This window comes from Benincasa hispida, chromosome 7 (assembly GCF_027475165.1).
Source record: "Benincasa hispida cultivar pf3 chromosome 7, pf3_genome.v1.1, whole genome shotgun sequence".
NCBI lineage: Eukaryota > Viridiplantae > Streptophyta > Magnoliopsida > Cucurbitales > Cucurbitaceae > Benincasa > Benincasa hispida.
This window is the reverse complement of record NC_143484.1, coordinates 20,225,829-20,235,350: the sequence shown is the minus strand read 5'-3', so window position 1 is coordinate 20,235,350 and position 9,522 is coordinate 20,225,829. Positions and strand designations below refer to the sequence as shown.

General features: G+C 32.4%; 1 protein-coding gene across 4 annotated transcripts; it reads right to left on the bottom strand.

Annotated features, from left to right (window-relative positions):
• Positions 1-3,816: 3,816 nt before the first annotated feature.
• LOC150035013 (uncharacterized) lies at positions 3,817-8,133 on the bottom strand. 4 transcript variants are annotated; one of them, XM_090315623.1, is made up of 9 exons: positions 7,908-8,123; positions 7,707-7,813; positions 7,181-7,418; positions 6,886-6,977; positions 4,957-5,078; positions 4,772-4,882; positions 4,611-4,693; positions 4,463-4,517; positions 3,817-4,081 (listed from the first exon to the last, which is right to left on the bottom strand). In XM_090315623.1, the coding sequence occupies exons 3-9, from the start codon at positions 7,391-7,393 to the stop codon at positions 4,026-4,028; spliced, it is 732 nt and encodes a 243-aa protein (XP_090171749.1). In that variant the 5' UTR covers positions 7,394-7,418; positions 7,707-7,813; positions 7,908-8,123; the 3' UTR covers positions 3,817-4,025. The 4 variants fall into 4 exon arrangements, with proteins under 4 accessions (XP_090171749.1, XP_090171751.1, XP_090171748.1 ...); XM_090315622.1 differs by having other exon boundaries at positions 3,856-4,117; XM_090315625.1 differs by lacking the exon at positions 6,886-6,977 and having other exon boundaries at positions 4,957-5,101; positions 7,908-8,133.
• Between the last annotated feature and the right edge of the window lie 1,389 nt (positions 8,134-9,522).

Below are 9,522 nucleotides of genomic sequence, written 5' to 3'. Positions count from 1 at the left end.
CTTTTTAATTTTTTCCAATTAATTTCTTTCTTTCACTCATTTCCATTTTTTCAATCTTATTGTTGTGGATAATGGAATGAAATTGCAATTAATTAGTGGTTGAGGTAGGTAATTCATTAGTATTAGTAATTTATTAGGAATTCTTTTTTTTATTATTATTAGTAATTGTGATTGAGGTAGATAATGGAATGAGATTGCAATTAATTGGTTAGAAGGATAAAAAAGTAATTAATCATACTAAGTTTTCCTTCGTTAAAAAGTGAATTTTTTTTTTTAAAGTGTCATTTTTTCAAAAAAATAAGGTGGGATTGGGTCTTTTTGTCAATGTTATTTTTAGGGGCAAGAAGTTGGTCATTATAATCCTAAATTATTATAGTTTGGTTATAATAGTTTGTGTTTGGGTATATATTATTTTAATTTGGGTTAAAAAAGTATGTGTTTGGGATGTACATTATTTTAATTTGAGAATGGAAATAGTAAATACTATAATAAATAATTAAAAAAATGTTGAATGTAAAATAATAAAAACGGTAGTTAATAGTAAATAAGGTAACAAATGAGGATTTTGAAATAGTGTTGACTCTAGATAAATGTGGACTACAAAATAATATTTATTTGGTTATTATAGTTTAGATATTCTCGCCCCAAATGCCTCTTTTATATATTAGGGTTTGAGAGATATATTATAAAAGTTAAGAAAAAAGAGAACACAGTGTGTCAGACCTCCAAAGAGAGGGAGAACGAACAAAAAGCCATACTTGTCGGCGAACGGTCTTGACAACAACTAAGGGAGGAGGCGCGTGGTGGTGGCAATGATTGGACGGAGATGGTGGTTCGAAAGGCGAGGAGGGCTAACGACGCTATTATAAAATTATAATAAAATAAATTAAAATAAATCAAAAGTCAAACCTTAGTCAGAACCCATCACTTTCACTTTTCTTTCGGTCCAATTTCTCCGGTTTCTCCAGCTTCATACGGATTTTCTTTTAATATTCTAAATTTTGGAAGTTTTTATGAAAATATATGATTTTAAAATTATTTATAAAAATATTATATCAAAATTGTCCAACTTATTTAGTCAAATACCACCGTGATAGACATCTATGACGTTCTATCACTTATAGACAATTACATCTTGTTTTATTTATAAAAATTTTAAGCAGTTTTACCATTTAAAACAATTACCCTTTTATAAACATATTTTCAACTTCATGCAATGGTTCTTTTCTTTTCTTTTTTCTTTTTTTTTTTTTCTTTTTCATCTCCAACCGAGCTCACCAAAATGTAGCACAAATATGATCAATGTCGTCACAAAAAGGATATTACAACAAAATTTGGATTTCATGACATTTATAAACTATCAGATTGAAATTCATGATAGTTATTTTTAGTCATTGTATCACCTATAAAGGTATGCACATCAATGACACTTTTGAAAATTTTCATAATTGGTCTTCTCATGACAATAATAATTGTCAACCTAAATAATTATTGACAATTATAAACTGTCATTTCCAGATATATTATGGCAGAATATTATTATCATCAATTGACTCAAAATTGCGTATTTTATGTAGTGTTGTGGGCATTGACGACAGTTATAATATGTCAAAAAAGAATATATAGTGACTTTTTTTCTTGTAAAAAATATATGAACTATGACACCTTATTGTCAAGAATATTTGAACTATAATAACTATTTTATGTCAATAAATGTTTTATCATGACACATTTCTATTGTCACAAAATTTAATATTTATGACACTTTTGTATTGTCAATAAAGTACATGTCTTGATAGTTTGTTATTCCTTTGAATCTTGTCATTACATACATCATTTCCATCATTAACAAACTTTCCGCTAAACACCGTCGACCTTCGCCAGACCATACTTTCTTCGATTTCTTTAGCCAAATAAACATTACCTTCTTCGGTGTAGCCTTTTTTTTTCATCCATATTTTGTTGTGGGTGTCCAGTCCACTTATTGCACAAGCAAGACTTTATTTTAAACTTGTGTTTTCTGAGCCCATTTGGGCCTAATTTTTTGGGTTGGCCTATCTTCAAAGTCCTGGGTTTTCTTTTATGTGATATGAGATGACCTAAGGAAAAAAAGAGTGGGAAAAGAAGTAGAAAATTGGAGAGAAGACAACAGTTCGGTTTTTCAGCAACAACTTCCACAAAGTTGTCGATTGTCGGATTTTGAACCGTCGAATCGTGCTGAAATTTGGTCAGCTTGTTTAGGACTCTCATTTTGAATGGTTGGATCATTGTTTGCAACTCTAGTTTGTCCATAATCGGTGCCGAATAGAACCTGTAAAATTTGGTGATTTTCATTCTCTTTATCTCTCAAGTGTTCATCTTTTATGTATGAAAGTATTGGTGGGTAGTGAATCTTCATAGGACTAATTTGGGTTATTTTTTCATCAATTTTATCATAATAAGAGAAGTTAACAAGGGTGGACTACTCACAAGTCCCGTAGTTTTTACTCTTCACATCAAAGGGATTTTCCACATATAATTCGTGTGTGTGCTCTTTACTTTTAATCTTCCAAAATTTTTTGTGGTTTATTTTTGTCCATTATTGATTGACTAATTGGTGATTATTTGGTGATTTATTTCTGGTGTTTCTGGAGAACAATTATTTGGTTGATTGTTTGGAAAAGATCCTAATGCATTGTTATATTGTTTGGATCCTATCAGTTGGTATCAGAACAGGACTTTAGTTTAAGCATTGTTATGGAGTCTATTAGTAATGGTGAAGGTAGTTCAACGATAAAATTAACATCAATCAATTATTCCATTTAGGGACCGATGATGGAAGATTTGTTATATTGCAAAGATTTGTTTGATCCAATTGAAACAACCACAAAAGCAAATGACACAATTTATAAACCTGAAAAACCAAAGGAAATGGAAGAACAAATTGGGGAAAGTTAAAGAGAAAAACTTTGGCGACTATTAGGCATTGGGTTGATATTAGCATTTTCAAACATGTGTCCAAGCAGTCTGACCCATATGAGTTATGGAAGAGATTGGAAGGCCTTTATGAAAGGAAGACCGCACATAACAAAGCTTCTTTAATCAAGCAACTTGTTAATTTGAAATTGAAGAGCGGGAAGTATGTTTCTGAGTATTTGAGTGAATTTTAGGATATTATTAATAAACTGACTATTATGAAGATTGATTTTGATGATGAATTGTAGACTTTTGTTCTTGTTGAGTTCTTTGCCAAGCAGTTAGGAAACCTTAGTTGTGACTATTAATAACTCCGCTCTAGAAGCAGTTAGGACATGTCATTACTGTAACAAGCATGATCATATAAAAAAGTTTTGTTATCGTTGGAAGAAAAAACAAAGAAGCAAGACTCACAAAAAGAGGAAGATGATAAAAATACTGCAACAATTATTTCTCAGAGTGATAATGTTGTCACCTTGATTTGTGCAACCAATAAGTGTTACCATGTAGAGAGTTCAAACACAGAGTCGGTGGTAGATTTAGGTGCTTCATACCATTGTGTTTTGAACGGAGTATTTCATGAACTATCAATCAAGTGATTTTGGTAGTGTGAAGATGGAAAATGAGAGCTCAGTTAGCATAGTTGGATTAGGTAATATTCGTGTGAAGACAATTGTTGGGTGCATGGTTACATTAAAGAATATGCGTCATATTCCTGATTTATTCCTTGATTTGTTGTCTGCAAATGTCCTTGATCAAGAAGGATTTTGACATACCTTTTGTGATGGTAAGTGAAAATTTACTAAGGATTCAATAATAGTTGCTCGAGGTGAATTGTGTTGTCTAAGGGTTCAATAATAGTTGCTCGACGATCCAAGTGTCCCTTTTTCAATAAGTAACTTTTTTTTTAAACTTAAACAACTTTTTCATAAAATTAACTAAACTAAACTTTAATTAATATACCAATACACCATGTGATATAGCAATATGTTACTTGTACATCATGTCTATAAGAAAAGTAAAAGAAAAGAAAAGAAATATAAAAAGTAGATTGTAAATTGTGTATTCAGTCAATGTGAAGGAGGTTCGACGATCCATTTATGCTCCAATGCTTCACAAATCATACCTACACAACTCATGGACACCAGTGGATACTGTGAAACTGTACCACAAAATTAAAATAAAAAATAGCCATTAGCACCCCAACCCAACAAATAATTGAAAAATAAAAATTTTAAAAAAGAAATGTCTTTCGAGTAAATATAAGGCATGTTTGAGATGTTGGAATGTAATCAGAATTATTGGAAATTAGTATCACAATAAAATATTAAAATTGATGTTTGAATGAGATCGAAAGCTTGAAAATGGTGAGAAAGAGTGTTAGATCAAAAAATGTAATAGGGATTACAAACCGGGTCTAAAGCCCTCGACCCAAACGTGAGCTTAGAATTACAACCCATTACATACCAGCCTCCCAAACATGTCTATATACAATGGTAGAATTTACCTGATATCATGTCATCCGTACATATATTAATTTTCTTATGATCCGTCGCACTGACCTATAAACATACAAGAAGCTCTCATGGTTCAGATTTTACTTTGAATATACTTCAAGACAAAAGAGGAAACAAGAAGCATATAATATAACATACCACAAAAACGAGATTCTTATCATCACTAGTAGCAGAAACATAGTTCTCCATGTCAACCAACTTTTCCAAACCATTAGAGACACCTGCAGTCCAATATTTCAAGTGTTCTTCCTAGTAAATCATTTGCATTAGAATAGAGCCCATGAAAGTATAATACTTGCCTATAATACGAGAGTTTCTGGGCAAATGTTGAGACAATGGTTCGTTGAGGACACGAAAAAGTACTTCGTTTGTATCTTCAGCACAAATGCATCTCTTCTTGAGTAAGTCCACTGCAAGCATTGAACAAATCAAATGATTAACCAATCATTATTACTTGTAAATAGACGAACGAGATGCTACTTACATATCAGTCCACAAAAGCGATTATATGTCCTTGGAATACGAGCATGTGGCTTGATTTCGAATAGTACCCCATCGTCAATTTTGACATAAACAGCCCCTACTTTTCCAGCTTTATTAACTCGGCTGTCAAAAATGTCAAGGAGTGGCTGGACATTTCAAACAATTATCACTGTAATCAACATTTACATTAAAAAATAAAAATAATAATACACAACCTAGAATATCAAAGCTCCAAGAGAAGCTTTATGATAATCTTGAAAGGAGATGTGTTATATAATTGCTACATAAATACTTTTTCATGAAAGCTGCTTTATTCTTCATAGGAAAAAAAAAATACTTTAGAGAACAACACAGGGAAGAGAAAAGCCAAACAGGACTCTGCACTTCACTTCCTTTCATCATTGGCTTGACGCATTGAAATGGTGCTTTCCTAAATGGATATTGTGGTTTCATAAGGAGAGGGTTGCTTTATGGAGAAGGATTATTGGAGCAAAGTTTAGCACAACTCACCTTGGTCTCAAACTGAGGGTGGTTACTATATATAATTCACTCATGTAAAGGACCTTGGAATAACATTTTGAAGCACGGAAATCTTATTTAAAGTCATTCTTCTTTTTAATGAGAATAGTCGTTGCAGTTGCAGTTGCAGAATGGGAAACACCACACAACTAACATGTTTTGGGTTGATCACTGGATAGGTGATGCTCCTCTAAAGCCAACCTTTCCCCTTCAATTTACACCGTCCAATAGAAGAGAAGCTAAAATTAAGGAGATGTGGAATGGTCTGATCTCTTGTTGGGGTTGGGTCTTGAGAAGGAATTCAAAGGAGTCTGAAATTTCAAAATGGGTCACACCCTAATTCAGCAGCTGTCCTCCTTTCAGATCTCCCAAGTGGGAGGATGTTTGGATTCGGAGCTAGATAACAAGGCCTCCTTTTCAACAAAATCCTTATCCACTGACCATGCATCTGGAGAAACAAAAGCTAATGCAAATGTCTTTAAGGCTATATGGAGATATGGAGAGGACAGGGTTGAGGGCTACCTGGTTGTCCGTGAATCATCGAGGAAGAATAAAGAAGATGGTCGGCTGGTTTTCTAGCCTTAACTTGGGGTAAGAATTTTGTCTAATTTAGAAACGTATGACTTAGCTAAGCTTATGATCCATTGAAAGAATCGTTTGTAGTTATTTTAACTAGGAATTCATTTTCTCTGTTGGTTAGATTTGTTGGTCATTGCTTATCATTTTTTATCATCTATATAAGGTTGTTCTCAAGGCTGTAACTTAGATAAGGTTTCTGTTCTTTAATAGCATTTTGAAGAGTAGTCTAGATTCTTCTCATGGTGTTGCTTCGGTCGAGCTCTCTATCAGAATTTTTGTATGGATTCTTTCTTTTAACAACCACTTTCATTGTTAAAAAAATGAAAAAAAAAGGTCGATCCTAGTTAACACAGTTAGAATTAGTTCTTTTGTAACATTGTTTTTTGCAATTTTTATAACAATAAAATGTTTTGTATGGTTGTCAAAAAATAAATGTTATCGTTATATATATCCTAGATTATAAAGTAGTTCTGTATATTATGGATTATGAAAGCTTCTCAATGAATTGTTAAACATAGAGCAAGATAAATTTCGAAATGTGGAGAGGAACAAAATGTAGATTATAACTTGCAACATTGCATAAACATTTTTAATTTAAGACAACAGCGTAATTTCTCTTCATCAACATATCCCTTTTTTTTTCCTTCCATCAAAAGGAGGAACACAGCCTAAGGGCGAGGGGTTGAAAGAACCCCTCCCTAGGAGACTAATACAAAAGAGCCTTCTGATTGTTAAAATTCATCAAAAGGCTATAACTACAAAAGAATTTGGTGTAGTTTGTGCACCATCAAGAGGTTGTATGTTGAACAAAAGCTAAAAAGAATCAACATACCTGACGAACATTTTCAGGACAAAGTCTTTAAGATTCTTCTTATGCTTGAGAAGGAACTGTTGATCTCTCCATGAATCAAGAATCTTCCACTTCTAAAACATAAATAAAAACAATTGATAAATAGTCACATGTTACTAAAATAGACACATTCTAACTACAAGACTTTCTTTGTACTCGCTATTCCTCCAGATATGAAAATACTCATTTTCTCTCCATAGTTTCTTTTGGATCATGTGTTTGCAAATATAGTTCCATGTAATTAGAGGAAAAATAATTTAATTAGAAGTACATGTACCTTCCCAACAAGACCCTTGTGCAAAGGAGCATTATCCAGAACAAATATTACCCGATGCTCTTGAGGCTTTTCATTTATCACATCCAACAAACCGGAATTCGTATTAACATCTTCTACATTTTTCAGTTCATCTAAATTTTCTACTCTCTCCTGCTTCAACCTTGCCAGCTTTGAAGAGGAACTTTCAGAGTTCCTCCTTTTCTGAGGAGGCATATTGGGAATCGGCACCAATTTGTAACTATTATATTACATTATAAAAAGAAAAGTAATGAAGATTAGGTGTTATAACAATGTAGGGAAATTGCAAAGGTAGTATAATGGAGTGTATAGCAATATTATTTAGTGATAGACTCATCAATGATAGGCTCCTACTAACGATACGGCCTATTAACATCCTTGTGCAAAAGAGCATTATGCAGAACAAATATATCACTTCCAAGTTTCAATCATAACTAATGGAGATTTAACTGTTATAATCTATTAATTTAAAAACTAATGGATTCTGAACCAAACTGATGACTCTTACCCGAGATTCCGACAATGTGAGTTTTGTTCACCGTACAAAATCGGCGGCGGTGGCAGCTGGACACGTGAGCAGCGATCGGAATCCAATCGGAGCAGCGGCAGTGGGTGCTGCGCAAGAGAAAAAGGCGAAACGAACGTGAAGGGGAGAAAGAGAACCGAAGAGAGGAAGACGAAGAGAGGGAGAACGAACGAAAAGCCATACCTGCCGGCGAACGGTCTTGACAACAACTAAGGGAGGAGGCGCGTGGCGGTGGCAATGATCGGATGGATCGGAGAGGACGGAGATGGTGGAGCGAAAGGCGAGGAGGGCTGACGGCGCTATTATAAAATTATAAATAAAATAAAATAAAATAAATCAAAAGTCAAACCCTAGTCAAAACCCACCATTTTCACTTTTCTTTCGGTCCAATTTCCCCAGTTTCTCCAACTTCATACGGATTTTCTTTTTATATTCTAAATTTTGGAAGTTTTTATGAGAATATGTTATTTTTAATTTATTTATAAAAATATTATACCAAAATTACCCAACTTAGTTAGTCAAATACCACCGTGATGGACATCTATGGCATTCTATCAGTTATAGATATTATGAATAGATAATGACATTTTGCTTTATTTATAAATATTTTAAGTAATTTTACTATTTAAAACAATTACCCTTTTATAAGCACATTTTCAACCTCATTCCATGGTTCTTTTCTTTTCTTTTCCTTTTCATCTCCAACTGAGCTCACCAAAATATAGCACAAATATGATCAATGTCGTCACAAAAAAGGATATTATAACATAATTTGAATTTTACGACATTTAAAAATTGTCAGATTTAAATTCATGATAGTTATTTTCAGTCATTGTATCGCTTATAATAAAGGTATATGCATCAACGACAGTTTTGAAACATATCACAATTGGTCTTCTCATGACAATAACTAATTGTCAACATAAATAATCATTGACTATTATAAACTGTCATTGTCAAATATATTATGGAAGATTATCACCAATTGACTCAAAATTGCATATTTTATGTAGTGTTATGGGCATTCACGATAGTTATAAAATATCAAAAAAGAATATATAATGACATTTTTTTTCTTGTCAATAACATATGAACTATGACACCGTATTGTCAAGAATATTTGAACTATGACAACTATTTTATGTCAACAAATGTTTTATCATGACACATTTTTATTGTCACGGAATTTTATATTTATGACACTTTTATATTTTCGATAAAGTACATGTCTTCATAGTTTGTTATTTCTTTGAATCTTGTCATTACATACATGATTTCCATCATCAACAAACTTATTTTAACATAAAATTGATACAAACATATATAAGAACTTTCACATACAAGAATAAAGTTGATAACGTTTATACAAAGAAACTAAATGCAAGGAACTATCGAATGTCCCCAAAAGAATAAATACAAACAAACTAATAATCAAACTTGATGAAATTTTTACAAAGAAACTAGACAAGGGAAAATGCACTTTTTGCCCCCAGGTTTGGATTCAACGTCTATTTGGTCCCTAAGGTTTCAAAACATATACTTTAGTCCCTCACATTTGTAAAATGATTATATTTGGTTTTTTACTTAACTTTAAACTAACAAAATATTGACTAGAAAACTAAGTTCTAAGGTAGATAGTGGAAATTATTGCATTTAATTAGTTGGAAAATTAACATATATATTAAAAATATTAAAAGATAACTCTAAATCAATCTTATCTGCCAAGCATTGTCGACCTCTGTCAGACCGTACTTTCTTTGATTTCTTTAGCCCAAATAAACTTTACCTTCTTCAGCAT

What these genes read in the sequence shown, in the direction of transcription:
- LOC150035013 (XM_090315622.1), bottom strand. Translation starts at nt 7,393, where the DNA reads ATGCCTCCTCAGAAAAGGAGGAACTCTGAAAGTTCCTCTTCAAAGCTG. An exon ending in ACAAGGGTCTTGTTGGGAAG is followed by an intron (nt 6,978 to 7,180) that starts GTACATGTACTT and finishes TTTATGTTTTAG; the next exon opens with AAGTGGAAGATTCTTGATTC. An exon ending in TACGGATGACATGATATCAG is followed by an intron (nt 4,118 to 4,462) that starts GTAAATTCTACC and finishes TTTGTGGTACAG; the next exon opens with TTTCACAGTATCCACTGGTG.